Below are 22,622 nucleotides of genomic sequence, written 5' to 3'. Positions count from 1 at the left end.
GTGGCCCGGCGCCCCCGGAGCCCGCCCGCCGCCCGGGACGCGGGCGCGGCGGGAAATCGCGCGGGCCACGGACGCGCCTACCTTTCCTTTTCCAGCCTTATTGCTAACTCTCTGAAGGCCCCTACATGTGGCTTTCGTGGAGGGATCACGTGGCCCCTGCCCCCTCACGTTCTGATGCCATTTATATTTATTGTGCTAATATTTAGAAAGACAGGCCAACTGGGGCGCGGAGGGGAACTCTTAATAATGATAACTCACATATGTTGAGGGTTTACTATATGACAGGCACTGTTCCAAGCTCTGTAGGATCTCATTTAACCCCTTCAACAGTCCCCATTCTGTAGACAGGGAAACCGAGGCACAAAGCGATCTAGTAGTTTACCCTAAACTCGAGCCAAAATTAAGTTGCAGTGTGATGAATGCCACACATCGACCCATAGAGGTCTTAAACTCTACACTCCACTCCTTGTTTTCAAAATTCAGACTCAGAGGGATGAATAAACTCAGGGCAGTTGGGAAAAGATAGATGTGCTCCCGTCACTGGTTAGTAGGCTGGAAAATAAATCACGCTGTTAAGCAAGATTTCCGTTGCACACGCTATTTACCTTTGTTTTGTCTTCCTTGGAGCAGCACAGGGGTTTTCCAAAGAAATCTTAACAAGAAGAATGTTTATCCTCTAATTGGGGGTGGGGGGGGAGGGGGAGGTTCACAGTTCAAACAACTCTCAGCCTGTTTTTAATATAAACAATTTTCTGGGATAATTTTGGCTTGTTCTAAATGGGCTAGTTTGAGTAAGATTATTATAAATGTTTTTGTCTGGACTGAATAAAATGTTGCCTTTACCAAATGAAAGTTGAAAGTCTATTTCTGTCCATAAATAATTTCAGTTTCTGTGCATTAGATAGTAATAGAGTAATTGCAGGTTATCCAATCTACAGCCAAGACATGTTTAGAATTCTGAGTATTCAGCAGAATATTTTATGATAAATTTTGCTTTGCCTAGTTGTAGCTTTCTCTATAATAAAACAAGCTTCTTTAACTTCTTGCATACAGGATGTATTTATGGCATAATACATAATAGAACTACTCTCACATTTTCACTAATTCCAGTAGAAATAAGCAACATGAGTACATGAACCACCTATTTTATGTTATGAGAAGTAACCACCAGATTCTCTACAGAATTGCCTACTTGCTTTAAATGAGCGTCCTGGGGCCTTGCTTTTTGCTGTCAGTGAACCTCAAGGAAAGGATATAAATATGACTCAGATGAGCCACAGTTTTCTGATAAGCCACAGTTTTCTGATTATCTACTAGGCCCTCCTGAAGGATCAGCCTGTCTTATTCATTATTGCCTCTCCCTAGTGTTCAGCCAGGAATGGGGGTTGGAGTTGGAGACATGTCTTTGTGCTTGGACACAAGAGTAAGACAGCACGATCCCTTGGGAAGTGTGGCTGCTTCAGTGTGGCTGAAATGCAGGCTCTCCATGGAACGGTGTAGAGAGAGAAAGTTGAAGAAGATCTGATTTTGCAGAGCCTTGTAGAAACACAAAGGTGTTTACTGTCATTTGGCATCACACACACCCACAAATCCAAATGATCAATTCAGAGATGTATGTAGGTGTACATTAAAGAACTATTTAAGACAGCAGAATTGACAGGCCTTGGTGACTGGTAGGATAGGCAGGATAACAATAAAAGGTAAAGGGTGGCTCTTTTGAGCAGAACCATTCACGAAATAACAACAACCCAGATGTGTCTAGCCTCCTCTTGACTATCTCCCAGTGGAATGGCTCACAGTCACCCCAAGCTTATCACATCCAAACTCACCTCCAACTGCTCCTCCTTCTAGAGTTTTGTCACAGAATGAGCACCACCCTTCCAGCTCCCCAATTCAGAAATTTGAGGATCACCCCCAACCCCAGAAGGCACGGGAGTCCCTCTCACCTCCTTTCCTCTCCACATTTAATTGGGCATCAAGGGCTGTCCCCGATCTGTCACTTCTCTCTATTCCCCCGCAATAGCCTTTAGTCTCATAACCTGATCATCCCTCACAGAGAAAAATGTGTGGGCTTCCTGCCACTGGTTTCTCCACAAGCAACACTAGCACCACCATCACAACCACCACCGCCATGCCTCATCCCGGCTCATTCCTCCTTCTTCCACACTTCTCAGCCAGAGTTACCTTTAAAAGTACAATTCTGAAAACTCATTCCCTGCTTAAAATGCTTCACGGCCCTATCTACTCCACTCCTACTCCTACTCCAATGCCCACCTCAAGGATAAAATCTAGATGGCACTCAAGGTTTGCAGGGCACTCAGTCTCATCTCCCATCCTGGGCACACACTCTTCATACCACCAAAGTTTTGGCATACACGCTCTTCTCTTTCATGCCTTTCAACCTCCTGCTCCACAGGACCTGCCTGTAGTATACTTTTCTGTGATGTTCTTCCCACCAACCTTCTTTCCTGCCCAAACTGCCTGATGACAGCTTATTTAGAGATGCACTTAAAATATCACCTCCTTTGTGACACCAGCTCCCTCCTGCCTCCTAGAGTTCACTGTCTCTTTCCTGAGATGCAACACCAGGAAGCTTACGGTAGGCTGTTAAAGCATAGGATTGGAGCCAGACAATGATGGGCTCTATTCTTGGTCCTGCTATTCACTACCTGGGTGCTCTTTACAGGTCACTGAGTTTCCCTGAGCCAGTTTAGTTTCATCATCTGTTCAATGGATTACACTTGTACCTATTACATGGGGCTTTTGGAAAGGTTTGATGAGATGACTACTGAAAATGCTTAGCACAATGCCTAGTTAGTATCTTTCCTCTCTAGTAATAAACTGAGGCCCCTAATATTAGGTAATATGTTATTATTGTTTATTTTAGTCCTCTTACCTCCTAATACAAATAGTGCTAATGTTTGGCACATAGTACATGGTCAGTAAATGCTTATGAGTGTTGTATAAAGGAATGAAAATCAATCATATGAAAAGAAATTTCAAATCTTATATTTTATAAAGCCACCTGGGTAGCTCAGTCGGTTGAGCAGCCAACTCTTGATGTCGGCTGGGGTCATGATGCTGGTGTTGCGGTATCGAGCCCCACCTCCCTCAGGCTCTGTGCCACGCATGAAGCCTGCTTCAGATTCTCCCTCTGCCCCACTCCCCCACTCGCACCCTTTCTCTCTCTCTCTAAAATTAAAAAAAAAAAAGTTAGAATAGTAAATTAAAAAAAAAGAATACTAATCTTAGATTTAATTCAGGGGTAAAACTTAAGATTTGGTCTTCCACCAGGTGTAACTACCCATAGTTGTATGATAGGAGTTAAATGACCATTAATTTCTGGGGATTATGTAAAAACAACACACTCTTAAATTCCTCATAAATCAGTTTATACATTTGGTTAAAATGTGTATCTTAGTCTGATAAAATATCTGAGCTGAATAAGAAAAAAGTTCTTTAAAATCATTTCTCTATTGTCTTTTGTTTGTAAGTGGTGTTTACAAGTGTATATGCATATATTGGCTGTTATAGTCTTTAGGTTTATACTTTTTTATAAGTTTAAGAATCTATTTTTGGAAGTGATTTTCAGAGTTCATCTGGGATTACAATGCAAGAAATCACCGTTCTTGATCCAGCAATCCCACTTCTGGGTATTTATTTGAAGAAAATGAAAACACCAATCCAAAGAAACACAAGCACAAAGAAATACAAGAACAATACAATTGTTCATTGCAGCATTATTTACAATAGTGAAGATATGGAAGCAACCTAAGTGTCCATCTATAGATGAATGGATCAAAAAGATGTTCATATATATAATCCATATATATATATATGTATATATCCATGTATACAATGGATATTATTCAGCCATAAAAAAGAATGAAATCTTGCCATTTGCAACAACATGGATGGACCTAGAGGGTATTATGCTAAGTGAAATAATTCAGCAAAAAAAGACAAATACCTAATGATTTCACCCATATGTGGAATCTAAAAAACAAAACAAATGAACAAACAAAACAGAAAGAGACTCATAAATACAGGAAACAACTTGTTGGTTATCAGAGCGGGGAGGGGTTGGAGGTAGATGAAATAGGTGAACAGGTCCAAGAGGTACAAACCTCCAGTTATAAAATAAATAAATCATTGGGATGTAATGTACAGTGTAGGGAATATAGTCAATAATAGCATAATAACTTTGGTGACAGAGGATAACTAGACTTAGTATGGGATCATTTCATAATGTATAAAAATACTGAATCATTATGATGTACACTTGAAACTAATAGGATATTGTATGTCAATATACCTCAGAAATAAACACAAAACAATAAAACAGTTAAAACTTTTTTAAAAAATAAATAACTGTTCTGACTCCAGTTTCTGGTTAAAATAAACAAAAACTCACCCACGCTCATTGGTTGAATTTATGAATTAGTCAATACCCTATATTCATGAATAACACCCTAACTAACTGGTTACCCTTATTTAGTGACTTCTTTAGAACTGAATAAGTGCAACTCCAATCTAGTTTAGTGTTGAAAACCAGTAAGGCAGACAAATAGGCTTGGAAGGGAATTTTCCATTTCTAACTTCTTCAAGACAACATACTCTCTCATAGAGATATCGAAAGGATGGAATTTTAACTATCCATATATAGTTGGAAAGATGAGTTAGATATCAAAAGACTTAGGGAGAATGACCCCAAGATGTAATATTGTATGTATAAAGAATACATGCACACACATTGTCATCTTACAGTGAAAGACTGACAAATGACTAGGTTTAGAAATTGTATGATTGAGTATAATCATACTTACTTTCGTTCCCCTATTCCTTAAAAAATATATCTTAGTTTCTATATAAAGCCTTTCACAGACATGTCAATACTTAGTGGCATCCCTAATCTGTTTTAAAAAACCAATATTATTTTAAAAAGACAAGGTTTCTTGATACAGAAAATAATCCTGATAGCAAGAATGCAAAATAGAATGATCAGGGCCTTGTAAAAAGAATCTGTTCTCTCTCTCTCTCTCTCTCTCTCTCTCACACACACACACACACACAAATAAATAAATAAACTTTAAAAAAAAAAAGAATCTGAAGGCAACCTAACCCTATCTTCACCCTAAAATCCTGCTCTAGCCAGTGGAGACAGTACTTCATTTTCAAAGAAAAAATAATATTCCTTTGGAAATTTTTACAGTCTTCTTTACACTGCTGAAATACACTCAGGAGAGAAAACTAGAAGATGAGTGAGATTAAAAAGAAAAAATATGAGAGATAGCAGAGAGATCACATATATTCAAAAAAACAAGACCAGAAATATATATCTTAAGAAACCTTCTAAAGTTCTTTCTGATCCTTTGTTTCCTAGGCTAACCAATCATGTGAGGTAACAGTATTACTCACTCTCTTTATTTATTCTATTTATTCCTTACTATTATAATCAATATCTTTACTCTTGGGAAGATAGTCTAAGATGGGCTGGTTTTTCAGTTATAGGTTAAATAGTGTAGAAATGATAATAGTATACTTTCTTTTTATTCTTGATACTCAAACTAAAATTAAAAAAAATAGCACTTTTAATCAAACTAAAAATCCATTGTCCAAAATTTACTGTGTGTGTAAAACACCATCAGTTATCCCAATTTTATTATTTAATTTTAAAACTGCGCATTTTTGGCCCATGACTGGCTAGAATTTCAGGATCCAGAGTCACATCTAGACACCTCTTTGCTAAAAATTATAAGATTTCAATAATACCCAGCACTAGTAATAACCATCATATAAAATAGTTCTGAGTACAAAAATAATATGCTGTCTACTTACTTGCTATGTGCATAGCATGTTCTTCTGTGATTTTGGCTTCATATTTCAAGTTCATGCACACAAACCTCCAAAGCACCTGACAAATTTAGACATATTAATTAAACAAAGAATCTGTTGCATTGAAAAAAAAAAAAATCCAGAAATCAGGTTACACTCATGTTATAGAATTATTGGCAGAATTAAGAAAAATCTGATAGTCATTATATAAGCTTAGTTTTTTCTTTGTTACTGATACAGAGCATTTATTCTCAAATGTCTGAGAATTTGACAATCGAAATGACTGAGAATTAACCATGATGTATTCACTTACATTTTATTGGTTACATTCCATTTTGTTCCCATTTCTAATGTGCAAGACTATACTTAGGCATGCAAATTAAAGTGGAAATTTCACTATCATCTGGTATATTTGGCCCATGTAGAAACTTAATCTAAAAAATGGAAAGAAAAAAAAAAGATTGTTTTCATCTTAAAGTACATTTCAGGCTAGTGTTAAGTAATGTGCTTGCCCACTCCAGCCAAATTAATTGTATTTCTAATATCAATTCTAATTCCTCTTCTTTATTTTGCCTTGCAAAAATCATTCCAAATTTCCCTTTTATTTTGCATTTCAATGCTATTGCACAGCTGCTAAATTTGGCACCTTATGCACATTTAACTATAATGGGTCTTATCTCCTTGTTAATAATGACAGTGAATATGGATTATAATTGAAGCTGTGGCTTCCCTTGAGTCTTTCCTGACTCTAAATTATCTTTATAGTACTATTTTTACAGTACATTTTTTTCCTTTGATCAAAGTTCGTCATTCTACCTGAGAGCTGAAGATGTCCACATACTCAATCAAGCCGATTTGAATTAACTTGTTAAGTCTGATTGAATAAACTGTAGCAAATAACATGCTATGGCCTAGATTTAATTAGCTGCTCTTCTATTTCTTATATGCATTGCATATTTATACACACTTTTATTCCAAAAAAGACACTTAACTTGGACTCCCATATTTAGACATATTTGTCAATGTGTCTAACATATCACTTTATAGATTTGTTCATTGGTCCATGTCTTTTTATTAGATCCCCTCCTGGGTCTGGCACAGGCCTTGTATGCTGAATTGAAATGAAATCACGATGTTAAATCGTGATTTAACACGAATAAGGGAGATAGGGTTGTTTGATTTTTTTTTACCTCTCATAAAGTTGATTTTCTCAATTTATAAAACTGGAGACCTATGCGTTTTGCATTACAAGAAAGGAACAATGCATGTAAATGACAGGGGAAAATATTTCAGTTTGAGGAGGCAGCCTCTAACAGACCCATTAACTAGCTTTCCATCACAGAGTATTCTGACAGAGATTCGGCTGACCACTAGCCTCATCTGGAAACTGGAAATAGCAATAGCCTATGTTTGTCATGTAGGAGGGGGGCCTTACAGAAGGTGGGAGGTTGCATGAGGTTTTCTGGGACTTTCCCAGTTTGAAAACTGCAAGTCCCATATCCCGGGAACCCCCTCAGTCCCAGTTGGGCTAAATGACCTCTAACTTTTCTTTCATTTCCTCAGACTTTAAGATACAGGGCTTCTCCCAGGCACACTGGGAAGTAGGATGCAGTTTGTTTTCCACACTTCCTAGTGGGACTTCTCTCTTCCTCAGCTGTCTAGGGCCTTTACTTCCTCCCCTTGTCGACTCTCAAAATCTGCTCTCGCAACTAACAATTTATTTGTGCATAAACAAAATTTATGTCAGCTCAAAAAGCTACTCTTCCTAGTGCTATTGACACATGCCAGATAGCAAAGCCATAAAAGAAAATAATGTTCTCAAGTGTTTTAAGACATCAGTAAATTTCAGGTGTCAGGGGGCCCTTACTCAACCTTACCATGCTAAGTGTAATTCAATAATACAAGGCAAGAATAGATAGATGAATATATTATATACCTGCAATAAAACAAATTATAGCTAAGAGCATGTAACCATTAAAAAAACAGACAAGCTAAAAAACCTATACTGTTTCTTTTATAACTAATTTACTGTTTACTCACCTATTTTATTGTTTATGAGGACTCTAGAAAACAAATGATAGCCATTGGCAAAGGTTTAACAACAATGTATGGGAAAGAAATTTAACTTTGAGAAAACTATTCTTTTTCCCAAAACTTAAGATTGCCATTTTAAAAAAAAATTTAATGTTTATTTTTGACAGAGAGAGAGAGACAGACTGTGAGAGGTGGAGGGGCAGAGAGAGAGAGAGAGACACAGAATCCGAAGCAGTCTCCAGGGTCTGAGCTATCAGCACAGAGCCTGACTGGGCTTGAACCCACAAACCGGGAGATCATGACCTGAGCCAAAGTTAGACGCTCAACCAACTGAGCCACCCAAGTGCCCCAAGATAGCCATTTTAATCTAGTTCATATAAAGGTCTGAGTTCCAAGAAATTATAGATGGAGAAAATAGAGGTAAGCAAATGAAACTGCAAATTCATATACTAATCAGCTGCCGTGGGATTTGAATCATGAGGTAGTAGAAACAATCTGGAATTTAGTAAATGAATATGTAGGCTTAGAGAAATGGTCTTCTTACTTTGGCTGGCAGAAACACACACACACACACACACACACACACACACACACACAGTTAAACTCATTCCCAAATTGTGTATATCTATTTATTTATACATTAAATTTATACATTAATATGTTCCACAATACCAATATACTATGTACACAATAAAAATAAATATTAGGCATTTCAAAGGGGAGTTGAATATAAAAGTTTTAGCATTTCCTGCCTAAACCCTAAAAGATTATCTATGTATTTCTGGACTGACTGTACCCCCTTTATTTTTTTTTTATTTGTTTTTTATGTTTGTTTATTTTTGAGAAAGAGAGAGAGGCAGAGTGTGGGCAGGGAGGGGCAGAGAGAGAGGGAGACACAGAATCCGAAGCAGGATCCAGGCTCTGAGCTGTCAGCACAGAGCCCAAGCCCGGGCTGGAACTCACCAACTGTGAGATCATGACCTGAGCTGAAGTCAGAGGCTCAACCCACCAAGCCAGCCAGGCGCTCCTCTGTACCTGCCTTTAAAGATCAGTGGTTTGGAAATCTATATTGACTACGATTTCATTTTTGCCAAGTTCCCTTGAATCACAAGGTTGCTGCCTATTGCAGCTAATTCTAAAATAAGTTTGAATGGAGACCCCATTTTGCTGGCTCAGCTGAGCCCCCTGAGCAGTACTACTGGCATCCAAGCCTCCTCCTACAGGAGCACAGCGCTTTCAGCGACTTCAGTCAGCGATATATGACTGCGTATGTCCCGACTTTCATAGCGGCTGCAAGTTTCCAGAGTCTCCTTAGTGTGGGTATAAATGGTTGACTAAATCAGGAGTCAGGGAGACTGTATCCTAGCTCTACAAAAGTGTTACCTTTTTTTTTTTTTTTTTTTTAACGTTTATTTATTTTGAGACAGAGAGAGACAGAGCATGAACAGGGGAGGGGCAGAGAGAGAGGGAGAAACAGAATCTGAAACAGGCTCCAGGCTCTGAGCTGTCAGCACAGAGCCTGACGCGGGGCTCGAACTCACGGACAGTGAGATCATGACCTGAGCCGAAGTCGGACGCTTAACCGACCAAGCCACCCAGGCGCCCCAAAAGTGTTACCTTTTTAATCTCAGCTCACATTCAGCAGAATTTTTTTTTTCATACAACAGTTACGATCATGGTAATTGACTTTGGTTTTAGAAGCTTTTGTTTTTTATTTTTTGGTTTAAATTCCAATTCTTTGAAAGTATAAGAAATCCTTTTTTTTTTTAATCTCTACCTTTTTCTCAATTTTCCTGAACATATTAATCATAGTTATTTTTAAAGCCTATATCTGTTAACTTCAATATTTGGATCACCTATGGATCTATTGCTATTGTTTATTTGTGAGTTTTTTCCTTCCTCTCTTGGCTTTATGTCTAAAGATATGTCTAAGAAATTTTTAAGGAATGTTTAACCTTGATTATAAAAAGAATTATAGAGGCTTCTCCAGATGGCATCTTCTACTAGAGAGGGTTTACCTCTTCCTCTGCTAGAGAGAGTGGATGTGTTAAAAATGAGTTTTTATTTATGGAACTAGTGGCCATCAAGATATGAAATTGGCTAAAATAATTTGAGGATACACTACCCAGGATGTCAAAAAAAAAAAAAAAAAGGTGAAAAAAAGTGCAAAAAGCCCGATTCCTAAACAGTTCTGGGACCAGTTAATAACTGGGAGTTTTCTGGTTACCTCATGTCAACTGTATACTTCAATAACTATATGGTTAATTGAATCCTGTTTCTTTCAGGTATATTTTTCATATAAAGGTGGTAGAGCACCTAAAATTGCAGAAAGTAAGGACTTCATCCAACTTACAGAACAAATCGTATACTCTTTTAATGTCTGTTTCTAATAAATGCCTGAATGGATGTTAGAATTTGGTCTGACACTTGCTTTCATTTTAAGATACTACCTGGTAGCTAGGATGTTGAGGCTATATGGAGGAGAGAGGAGGAGGCCTATAGCCAAATATAAATAGTCATAGCTATTGATATTAACCCCCCAAAAAAGAAAAGCAGTGCTTGCATATGATCAAATTGGCTTTGTTCAGTTTGTAACTTGAGCCAAAACAATCCTAATATTTAAAAAATGAAGAAAATTGGATAAAAATAGTGAAGAACCATAACCTGTACACCTTCTGTTAGTTGACGTTTTAGTATATTTGCCCCCTATCTCTTTTTCCATACACAATTTTTACATTGTTTTAATCATTCTCTAAGTTCATTTTTTCAGCCTGCTCTTACATATTATTTTAAAAGACTTGTCCAGGTTAGTATACAGTCTTCAAAAGCACCGTATCTAATGATTGCATGATATTCCAAACAACATAGAATTTTTAAATGATTCCACAATTACACTTACTAAGTTTTTGCTAGCTTAAGTAATTCCATAATGAATATCATTCCATTCATAGCTTTTTATTTTTAAATGTAGGGCTATTTTACTGGGATAGATATGCCCAAGTGGATTTGCTGGTCAAAGTCAAGAACATTTTCAAATTCCTTAACATATGCTCCCTCTTTGTTCTTCAAAAGTAATTCTTGAAAACACCACTCATCCTGACTATATAACAAAAACCACAACTTAACGTTATATCATAGTTGAAAATTATTGTGCAACATGCATTGTGAGTTTTACCCTGTGATTAGGCTAAATCAGCTCTGTGGCACATGTAGTCCTGCTGATCAGATTGGTAGTTGCCTACTTTTCATTGTAATTAATTCCCTTTTCCATTCATTTACTCAAAGCTTTGTAATAGGCATTTGGGGCAAAAAATGGAGAAATCTGTGTGCTTGATAAGAAGGAAGTATCCATTCTGGGGCGCCTGGATGGCTGAGTCGGTTGAGTGTCCAACTTCGGCTCAGGTCATGGTCTTGTGGTTTGTGGGTTCAAGCCCTACGTCGGGCTCTGTGCTGACAGCTCGAAGCCTAGAGCCTGCTTCAGATTCTGTGTCTCCCTCTCTCTCTCTGCCCCTCCTCCGCTCGTGTTCTGTCCCCCTCTCTCTCAAAAATGAATAAACTTAAAAAAGACTAAAAGAAAAAAAGAGGAAAGTTTCCATCCTAAGTTTCTCATAAACCATAATAGACAATAATTTAATCCCCAGAGAACAACAGCCATCATCTATCAATCTATTAGAAAAATTCCAGGATTTGCAAACTTAAATCGCTCTCCACCTCAGGCAACAATTAACTCTATATCATCAAAATGACATATCCTCCCCCTTAGAAATTATATTTTACTGTCAAGAGTCTTCATCTATTGTTTGGCTCGGAAAGATTCTGTGAAAATTTGCTCTGAGGAGCCACCCTTCACAGAAACAAGTTTTTCTGGTTAAACCCTATCTGTCTTAATTTTCTAGGACTGCCGTCACGAGTGACCACGCACTTGGTGGATTACGACAGCACAGATTTATTCTCTCAGAGTTCTGGAGGCCAGAGTGAAATGAAGATGACATAGGGCTGTGCTCCCTCGGGAGGCTCTAGGGGAGAATCTGCCACGCCTCTTCCAGTCTGGTGCCTCATCCTGGGTTTGTGGTAGCTCACCTCCACTCTCTGCTTCTCTGCTGTGTCCCCTCCTCATTTGTCTGCCAACCACCCCCCCGCCTTTCTCTTATAAAGATACTTGTCATTGGATTTAGGGCCTGCTCGGATAATCCAGGATGATCTCGTTTCAAGATCCTTAACCTAATTACATCTGCGAAGACTGTTTTCCAAATAAATTAATATTCACAGGTCCCAGGGATTGAATGTGGACATATCTCTCCGGGGGAGGGGGGGCACCATTCAACCCACTATACCATCCAACCTCCATTTAATGAGCAATACATCACATTCACCTTGTAGACTCTTATTCTCTCTTTCTGAACCATGAACAACAACCTCAAAATGCGGAATCTGTTTATAATAGATATTATTGGTTTAGTCTATGGCTGCTAAAGAAATTAGGTTATTATAACCAAAAAGCAGTTTAGATTTTTTTCTTTGGTTCTTTAAAAAGGTCTTCAGATCTTCAGCAACTGTACCTAGTGCATTTCAAATTAACAGAGAAATATGATGCAATATTATTTACTGTTTAATTATTTTCATTCTATTAATCCTGATATCTCCTTTGAGATTTCTTTTGAAGTATAACTGAGAATTTAAGACTTCAAAAACTCTTTTTTCTTATCTTAAATATAACTTTCCTTGTGGTATTATTTACTTAAGTTAGGAAAACTTTCTTTGTGATAGTACTTAAGTTGCAAAGAAATATGTATGTTTCGGTATGTGTATAAAATTTGAGAATTTTTAAACATCTTATGCATATTTTCATTTTTTTCTTTAAAAAAATTTTTTTAACATTTATTCATTTTTGAGAGACAGAGAGAGACAGAGCACAGGTGGGGGTGGGGCAGAGAGGGAGACACAGAATCCGAAGCAGGTTCTGAGCTCTGAGCTGTCAACACATGGCCTGACGTGGGACTCGAACTCACGAACCATGAGATCATGAGCTGAGCTGAGCTGAAGTTGAATGCTCAACCGACTGAGCCACCCACGTGTGCCTCATTTTTTTCTTTATGGATGAGCAAAATAAAACACATTTGAGGTCATTACACATGATCGACTTTGAAATAAAATTGAGAATATCTCACTTTAAAATGCTGCCTTTGGTTTTTATCTCATGTGAAAGGTCCAGGAATTGTTTAAGTAGAACTCTGAAGTTATCCACTGTGTGATTTTGGACATGATACTTTACTTTTCCAAATCTCCATTTCTTCATCTGTCCAGTTTGAATAATGCGACACCCACAGGATTAAATGAGTTTCCCTATGTAAAGCTTCTAGCAGTGGGTGAATGTTCGTTTTTCTCTTCCTTCCTGAAGAGTTGGTTAAATTGGTCATTATTAGTTGACTACTACCTTTCTTTAATAGCTTCTTCCTGCTGTTTTTCATATTTTCACGGTTTCAAATTGTGATTGCCAAGGGCACCAGTAATGCCATTTAGGCTAAGGATAAACAGCAGAGGGCGCCTCAGCGGCTCAGTCGGTTGTCTGACTCTTGATTTCAGTCATGATCCCAGGGTGGTGGGATTGAGCCCCAAGTCTGGCTCTGCACTGAGTGTGGAGCCTGCTTGGGATTCTCTCCCTCTCTCTCTCTCTCTCTCTCTCTCTCTCTCTCTCTCTGTCCCTCTCTCCCACTTGTGCTCTCTCTCTAAAATAAAAAATAAATAAAAAGGATAAATAGCCCACCCAGTAAGCAAATAGGGGTGTCCACTTGGCTCAGAGCAATGAAGTGATTTCCAGAAGCGATTCCTCTCATCCATGCGAAGCCATCTCTCAGCAAGATAGCTCTTTCTTCCCTCCAATCACTCGTCAGGAAGGCAAACAGGAACTAAGCGATCTCATCTGCAAAGACAAATTCATTGTATATTAGACTATAATGCATTACATAATCCTAAAAGATTAATAATTAGGATGCTGTCATAAAGGGATTATATTCTAAGTCTAATAGGAAAGATAACGCAGGTATAAAAGTAACTATAAAAGTATTAGAATAGTATATTTTTCTCCTCTCAGTCTTTATGCTATTGATGTCATATATTTTACTTTATACATGTTATAAGTCTGCTATAACCCTTTATACTACATTGATATTAGTTTTGTTTACACAGTCAGTTATCTTTTAAAGAGATTTAAATAATAAGACAGAACACATTGATCAGTGTAGCTACCCTTTCTGGTGCCCTTTGTACCTTTGTGTAGATCTATATTTTCAATGGTATCATTTTCCTTCTGCCTGAAAAAAGTCCTTTGCCATTTCTTGTAGTGCAGGCTTGCTGGTAATGAATTCCTTCAGCTTTTTATGCCTGAAAAAAAATCTTTTTTTTTTTTTTTACTTTCTATAATTTATTTTTTATAATTTACATCCAAGTTAGTTAGCACATGGTGCAACAATGATTTCAAAAGTAGATTCCTTAAGCCCCTTGCCCATTTAGCCCATCCCCCTCCCACAGCCCCTCCAGCAACCCTCTGTTTATTCTTTATATTTAAGTCTCTTATGTTTTGTCCCCATCCCTGTTTTTATATTATTTTTGCTTCCCTCCCCTTATGTTCACCTGTTTTGTATCTTCAAGTCCTCATATGAGTGAAGTCATATGACATTTGTCTTTCTCTGACTAATTTCGCTTAGCATAATACCCTCCAGTTCCATCCACGTAGTTGCAAATGGCAAGATTTCATTCTTTTTAATTGCCGCGTGATACTCTGTTGTATATATATACCATATCTTCTTTATCCATTCATCCATTGATGGATATTTGGGCTCTTTCCATACTTTGGCTATTGTTGATAGTGCTGCTATAAGCTTTGGGGTGCATGTGCCCCTTTGAAACAGCACACCTGTATCCCGTGAGTAAATGCCTAGTAGTGAAATTGCTGGGTTGTAGGGTAGTTCTATTTTTAGTTTTTTGGGGAACCTCCATACTGTTTTCCAGAGTGGCTGCACCAGCTTGCATTCCCAGAAAAAATTCTTATTTCATCTTCATTTTTGAAAGATGTTTGCACGGGATATAGGATTTTAGGTTGCCAGATTTTTCTTTCGGTGTTTTATTGATGTTTCTCTGCTGACTTCTCATGTCATTTCCAACAAGAAATCTGAAGTCATCCTTATCTTGGTTTAACATTGTTTACGGTTAACATTAAACATTAACACTTAACCTTGTTTTTTTTTTTCCTTCAGCTGCTTTTAAGACTTTCTCTTCCTGGTTTTGAACGATTTGGTTATGATCTGTCTTGGTATGATTTTCTTCATGTTTCTTGGGCTTGGGGTTCATTGAGATACTTGGCACCAATGGTTTATTGTTTTCATCAAATTTGGAAAATATCTGATCATTATCTCCTCAGATATTGTTTCTGTTTCCCTCTCTCTTCCTTCCTTTGGCCACTTGAAGTTGTCCCATAGCCTAATGAGGAGGCACTGTTAAATTTTTTCCACTTGAGGGGCACCTGGGTGGCTCAGTCGGTTAAGCGGCTGACTTCCGCTCAGGTCATGATCTCGCGGTCTGTGAGTTCGAGCCCCGCGTCGGGCTCTGTGCTGACAACTCAGAGCCTGGAGCCTGTTTCAGATTCTGTGTCTCCCTCTCTCTCTGACCCTCCCCTGTTCATGCTCTGTCTCTCCCTGTCTCAAAAATAAATAATCGTTAAAAAAAAAAAAAAACTTAAAATTTTTTCCACTTGAGTTCCAAGTGGAAACCTTTGGATATTTTCTATTGCTAGATCTTCAAAACCACTGATCCTATCCAGTGTATTTTTCACTATAGACATTGTAATTTTCATCTCTAGAAATTTGATTTGGCTCTTTATCAAATCTTCCATGTCTTTAATCTTTGCAGCATGTGGAGTACAGTTATAACAATTGTTTTCAAGTCCTTCTTTGCTCTTCTAACATATGGGTCAGTTTCAGGTCTTCTTTATTGATTGATTTTAATCTTCATTATGGGTCACATTTTTCTGTTTCTCTGCATGCCTGGTAAGTTTTTATAGGATGTCAGAAACAATTTTACCTTATTAGGTGCTGGATATTTTTGCATTCTTGAGCTTTGTTCTTGGATACAGTTAAGCTACCCAAAAACAGTTTAATCCTCCTGGGTCTTGCTTTTAAGATTTGTTAAAAGGGATCAGAGCTGTGCTTAGTTAAGGGCTAATTATTTCCTGCTACTGGGGAAAGGCTCTTCTGAGTAACCTACTCAATGTTCTGTGAATTGTGAGATCTTCCAGTTTGGCTGAGGGGAACAGGTAATATTCTAGCCCCTGTGTAAGCACTGGGTACTTGTTTCTCTAACCCTTAGTTTAGGGTGGTCATCTGTCCAGCACTGAGTAGTTTACTGGTCAGTCCTCTGCTGAATATTGATGGGGGCACCTCTGTACATCTCCAGGATTCTGTCTGTGTAGCTCTGTCTTTCCCAGCGCTCTGTCTCATGAACTTGAGCGGTCTTGATCTCAGACTCTCAGCAATGTCTCATCAGTTTAGGATGTCTGTCAGGCTCTGCATCAGTCTCCCCTCCATGTACTGTGGCCAGAAAACTCTCTGAAGACAGTAGGCTGGGACGATAGTAGGGTTCGTTTCATTTGTTTCTCAACCCTTAGGGTCACTATCCTCCCCTGCCTGATGGCCTGGGTATTGAAAATTGTCCCATATGTTCTGTCCATTTTCTTGTTCAAGTGTGAGAGTGAATAGATTCACAGTCTATTAAAAGTCCTCAGCTCATGCCTGGGGAGGGGGGCTAACCGCCTGCATCTGTGTCTATGTCTGCATTTGCTTGTGCCCCAGCTCCTGGGGGCATTGCATCCAAGGACACCTCGACCTCCTCAACCTCCTTGACCTCCACAGTGGGGTCATCCGGGATGCCTGGGTCTGAAAAGCTAAGCCTGAGCTGTAGTAGCGTCCGAGTGCCTGGCAGCCACCCTCCTGTGCCACCCATGGTTCTGGAGGCACTGCAGGCTGGAGAACAGAGCCAGGGCACCTCAGTGGTGGCCATCAAGGTAATTAAAAAATAATACATACATGTATACATACATACATGCATATACCTAAAATAACTGTAATAAGATTTATAATAGGATGAGTCTTTTAAGAGAAATACAAATCAAGCATTTGAAGGATTCAAAAGAGAGAAACAAGTTTGCAGAAGGCTTTTCTGGAAGGGATAACTCTAGATTAGGGGAGGAGCCAATATGGCAGAGCAGCATGGAAGCTTTTTGTGTCTCTTGTCCCTGAAATGCATCTAGATCGACAACAAACCATCTTGCACACCTAGAAAATTGATCTAAGTTTGAACCACAGAACTTGGCAGGTATGCAGGGCAGAGAGGTGAACTGCGCTAGAGAGAAGCCAAGGAGATAGGGAGCTGTTTTTGCTTGTGGAAGGGATAGCCCTGGGGTCAGGCCTCTAGGTATGGGTAGAACTTGCATGTGCAGAAAGGGCATACAGGTAGAAGGAAGAGAATGAAGGAAGAGAAATGAAGAGAGGCAATTCAGCAAAGGGATAAGTATGGGAGAAAGTAAGTCCTACAGTATAGACAGTTTCGTGAAAATGTTTCCAGGAATAATTTTATGTATTTCATAACTTAGAAAGTATTCTTCTTTTATGGTTGGAATGATCTCTTCTTACGCTTTAAACAATGATCCTTTACAGACTGCGGACTCTACACCATGCAATCAAGCTGCCTGGGGCTCTAGTTTTTTCCTTCATTATGAAGGGTTTATTGAGTGCTAGTCAATGTTCCAGGAGCAGGGGCTATATTAGTGAACAAAACAAAGACCTCAGGCCTTGTGGAGCTTACATCAAGGACGGGTGGGCTGCAGAAGGCCGAAAGCAAATGGGGACAATAAACAATAATCATGAGGGGCGCCTGGGTGGCTCAGTTGGTTAAGCATCAGACTTTGGCTCAGGTCATGATCTCACGGCTCCTGAGTTGGAGCCTCGCATCAAGCTGTGTGCTGACAGCTCAGAGCCTGGAGCCTGCTTCAGATTCTGTATCCCTCTCTCACTCTGACTCTCCCCTGCTCATGCACTCTCTCTTTCTATCTCTCTCGAATAAATAAACATTAACAAAAATTAAAAAAAAAAAACACAATAATCATGATACAGAGTCTTTCCACACACCTTAGTCATTAAAAAAAAACAAATGCCCACATTTCTTTCATTCAACTCCATAAGGTTAATGGTTTAACTTGCTGGATGGCAAGCTTCTTGTACATATTCATAAGTGCCCTGGGGGGGTGGAGAGAGTTGCTTTTAAAAAGTACCTAATAAAAATAAACTACACTTGTAGGCCAAGGTTAGAATTCAAAAAGAGTTTCATGTTTACTGTCGATGAATAGGGCTTTATGAGTGAAAAAAAAATAGGTTGTGCTAATTGGTAGGTACCCTATGGCTGAAAGAAGAGTGTAGTTCCGTCCTGTATCTTAAACTGTGCTGGATTCTAACTTGGAAGTTGCTGAACATTTAGTAAGGAGAGACACAAGTAGGCATTTTTTTTTCTTTATGAGCTAATGGAGGTGAATGTGCTCTGTAGACTGTTGAGAACCGTATGAAATTATAGTTTGACATGTTACAGTAAGGACCTGTTCAAGGTCATACAGAGAAAAAGCAGAAAAGCTGTATATTTGTTCACTCATTCATTACTTATTCATTCACTCATTCATCCAATAAACATTATCAACCCTATCCAATGTCCCAGAACAAGGCATTCATAATCTAAAATAAAAACATAATATGCACAGTCAACTATAAGAGAAGGCATATTACTCTATGTTGCTTAAGAAGAATGTGCAAAAAGGTGGATTCTCTCTGGTGGTCCATTCTACAAATGGTTGTTGAGAACCCTTCTACAGTGGCCCCATTTTAGGAGCTGAGGATTCAGGTTTGTTTTCATTGTGTTCGGTTTATATAATAGCAAATCTAAATAACCAAACAGGGGGTTTCTTTTTCTCACATAAAAAGTGTGATCACAAAATGTCAGCTCTACTCCACACCTGCTGACATGTCTCTTGCTCTCTAAATGCACAGTCTAAACTTCTTTCTTCTTTCCAGCTGCAAAGCTTGGAGCTGAAGCAGCCATTTTGTGGACATGAGAAGACCAAACAATAAAAATACGACATGCTACAAACAGTGGAGGAAAAAAATGAGAAAAGAAAAGAAAAAGATGGAGTCCTTGATGACATCACTGAGTTGCTGAACTAACCCTGGAATCACCTACACCTGGACTTCTTAATTAGCAATAAATGTCTCTCTGGTATAAACCAGGGTTCTTCAAATATTTAAAAAAAAAAAAACCAAATAGTGGGGCGTCTGGGTGGCTCAGTCAGTTGAGCGTCCGACTTCAGCTCAGGTCATGATCTCGCGGTCTGTGAGTTCGAGCCGCGCTTTGGGCTCTGGGCTGACAGCTCAGAGCCTGGAGCCTGCTTCGGATTTTGTGTCTCCCTCTCTCTCTGCCCCTCCCCCACTCATGCTCTGTCTCTTGCTCTCTGTCAAAAATAAATAAACATTAAAAAAACAACAACAAATAGTAAATATCTTAGGCTTTCCAGGAAAAGACATAAACTAGAAGGTATTTTACAAGTATATATGAAGAAAGAAAACAAATTTCCACATTTTTTTTGCAGACAAAATACAAAATATAATAAATGAAATAATAATAAATGAAATTCTTTTGGGGGAGGTAGATAACATTTACTTAATTAGGGTTAAAATTAGTCTTCACTGGCATCCTTATAGAAACATAATCTCACTGGCCTACAAAGCCTTCCCTTGCTTCTCTGAAACACAGTGAACTTCCTTCCCTAGAACTCACCAGAATGTGTTGTCCACATTTTTGCCACTTATATACTACCTTCACTGTGCTGGATCTTTTCATATGGGGAAGCAAGTTAAGAGCATAGGCTCTGGGTTAAGACTCCCTGGATTTGAATCTCAGCTGAATTATAACTAGGTGTTTGATATTTCACTACTTCCTTAAACCAAAAGGAAGCTTCAATTTCTTCATTTATAAGCTGACTAACAATACCTACTTCATAGGGTTGTTTTAACTAAATGAATTGTTTATAGCAGTGCATGGCATACTTTAAAGCATTTGATATGTGTATTATTTATCTTTTGATTTTTCCCAACCATTTAATAATGTCAAAAGTCTTCTTAGCTGTCCAGCTGTACAAGAACAGGTGATAGTCTGAATTTGGCTCATGGGCCAGTTTGTGGATCCCTGTTTTGAGCCACTGTTAGGTGACTTGAGGCTGACAGCAACACTGACTATACAAGAGAAAGGGACAGGACCCACCACATAGCATTGAACTCTCTTATTTACAGTTCTCTACCTCTACCACTGTGCCCTCAACAATATTCCCCTTTCCCCCCCCCCCCCCCCCCCACACACACACGGTTTACAGGTCTTATTTAGTATCAAGGGTAGAAAGAAAATATGGTTCAGTCAATATTCTTTTAGTACATTTGTTGTTGTCTTACAACTCTCAGATCCAGGGGTGCCTGGGTGCCTGAGTCAGTTAAGTGCCTGACTTCAGCTCAGGTCAGGATCTTGCGGTTTGTGGGTTAGAGCCTGCACTGGGCTCTGTGCTGGCAGCAGGAGCTTGCTTTGGATTCTGTGTCTCCCTCTCTCTCTACCCCTCTCCCACTCATACTCTCTCTCTCTCTCAAAAATGAATAAACTTTAAAAAAGAAAAACCTCTGAGTTCCAGGTCTATTTTTTAAGTTTTAAAGTTAAAAACAGGCAGCATGAGTGGGGAAGGGGCAGAGCGAGAGGGAAAGAGAGAGAATTCCAAGCAAGCTCCAAGCTGCCAGTACAGAGCCTGACACAGGGCTTGAACTAATAAAACCATGAGATCTTGACCTGAGCTGAAACCAAGAGTCAGGTGCTCAACCCACTGAGCTACCCAGGCACCCCCAGGCTTTGGATGTAAAATTCAAGACTTTATACACCCTCGTTCCCAGTTTCCTCTCTCTTTCCCCTTAGAGAGTGTAGTTTTGTGTCTTCTGGTCTGAATAAGATTTGGGGAAGGAAGGGGAAGGAACATGAAGAAACAAAGTAATCAATACTTCAAGTAATCAATACTCCCCACCATGAAAGAAACAAGTTAGTGAGAGATTGTCATGGGAGTATGAACAGAACAAGGTCCTTGGCTAGGAAGTAAGTTGGTGGGGATGGGCGGGGAAGACTACTTTAGAAAAGTCATTTGGGAAAGACCTCTCTGAGGAGGAGTTATTTGACCTGAGACCTGAAAAACAGAAAATGCAAGCCACATAAAGGGTGAACCTGGGGAAATGGGGGTGAGAGGAGCACAGGGGAGAAGCAGCAGCATGTAAAATGGCCCAGAGGTAGAGAGAGCACTTAATGCACTCCAGAAACAGAAAGGAGGCCAATGCAGAGGGGCCAGGAAGGAAGAGTGTGGGACAACGTGTGACTGAGGAGGCAGGCAGTGGCCTTGAGAATAGGGGGTGTTGAAGACTTTCAAGCAGGGAGGAAAATGACAAGGTTTGCATTACAAAAGGATCACTTTGCTGTGGCTCCAGAGGAAATGGACTGGAGAGAAATAAGAGTAGAAGCAGAATACCAGTTAGATTGTTTGCACAGTCTGCGTGGTTTGTATTAGGGCAAGGGCACTGAGAACAGAAGTAGACTTACTTAGATATATTTTATCAGTAAAACTGACAGGGCTTGTTGTCAACTGGATGTGAGGATGAGAGAAAGGGGAGGACTGAAGAGAATGCTAATTAATAGCTCTACCAATCTGGCCAGGTTCATTCCCACTCAGGGGCTTTTGCAGGAGCCGTGTCCTTATTAGGAATACTCACACCTGAGTTTTTTGACGTCTCCTTTCCTATCTTACTTTATGTGCCATGTCTTCAGAAAGGCCTTTCCCATTTTGTTTTCTTTATGCACTTGCACTATCTGGCATTTTCTTGCCTACTTGCTTAGTGCCTGTTTCTCTGCCAATGAGCGAGGACATTTACAGTCCACTTTGCTCCTGCATTGCCAAGTACCTACAACAGTGTCTGGCACTGGGAAGATGTGGAGAAAGTTTGTTGAATAAATGAGTTATGATTTTAAAAAATAATTTAACCCCAACAGTGGGTTCTGCAAAACTGTTTTTTTTCCTATAAAAGATGTAGGAACATTACCTGGGTCAGGAAACACTAGATTATAGAGGCTATGAACTCCTTTAAATTATATGAAGTATGTGTATGTTGACAGAAAGGAAAGAGACGAATGAACAAACATGCATTTTTCTAAGAAGGATCATAGTTTTCTTCAAATTTTCAAATGAGTCCTTGACTTCAAAAGGCAGTTAAGAAATGCTGTACTGGGCTTGAGGTTTTGAGTAACTTTTCTAGAAGCATTAGTGGGCAATACCCTAATTTACTGCTCAATATTTCCACATCATAAGGGCCCTTTCCTCAAATGCTAACTGAAAAGTCTCTTCCCAAGAACCAGCAGTGTCCTTCCGCTGAGTAACAGCCAACTCAGGACAAGTCCACGTGGTCAGAAACAGCAGCACAAGGTGGCCTCATTTCTGCCTTTCCCATCTTCTGGAACTACCATTGGCCTAAAACCAGAACAGTGACACCTGCTGGTTTCTCTCAGGAACTGCCACTTTAACCACTTCACTGGTGAAAATTCAAGAAACATTCAAAACATAAGCTTAGAAACAGAAACTGCTTTCCCTT

At 39.1% G+C, this 22,622-nt stretch overlaps 2 protein-coding genes across 5 annotated transcripts in view; both read right to left on the bottom strand.

Annotated features, from left to right (window-relative positions):
* ST7 (suppression of tumorigenicity 7) overlaps positions 1-15,376 on the bottom strand; it is a 267,667-nt gene extending 252,291 nt beyond the window's left edge. For all 4 annotated transcript variants that reach the window (XM_049642971.1, XM_049642974.1, XM_049642970.1 and 1 more), the window contains exons 1-4: positions 14,137-15,376; positions 13,634-13,789; positions 6,149-6,269; positions 5,839-5,914 (exon numbers count right to left, since the gene is read on the bottom strand). In XM_049642971.1, coding sequence (XP_049498928.1) covers positions 5,839-5,893 — 55 coding nt within the window. In that variant the 5' untranslated portion in view covers positions 5,894-5,914; positions 6,149-6,269; positions 13,634-13,789; positions 14,137-15,376. The remainder of the gene's footprint in view (positions 1-5,838; positions 5,915-6,148; positions 6,270-13,633; positions 13,790-14,136) is intronic.
* Positions 15,377-21,385: 6,009 nt separating this feature from the next.
* The window catches only part of CAPZA2 (capping actin protein of muscle Z-line subunit alpha 2), a 68,584-nt gene continuing 67,347 nt past the window's right edge, over positions 21,386-22,622 (bottom strand). The window contains exon 11 of the transcript XR_007460282.1: positions 21,386-22,501. The gene's annotated coding sequence lies outside the window, so the exon portion shown is untranslated. The remainder of the gene's footprint in view (positions 22,502-22,622) is intronic.

Source organism: Panthera uncia, chromosome A2 (genome assembly GCF_023721935.1).
Source record: "Panthera uncia isolate 11264 chromosome A2, Puncia_PCG_1.0, whole genome shotgun sequence".
Lineage (NCBI taxonomy): Eukaryota > Metazoa > Chordata > Mammalia > Carnivora > Felidae > Panthera > Panthera uncia.
Note: the sequence above shows the minus strand (reverse complement) of the source record. Positions and strands in the feature narration are given on the sequence as shown.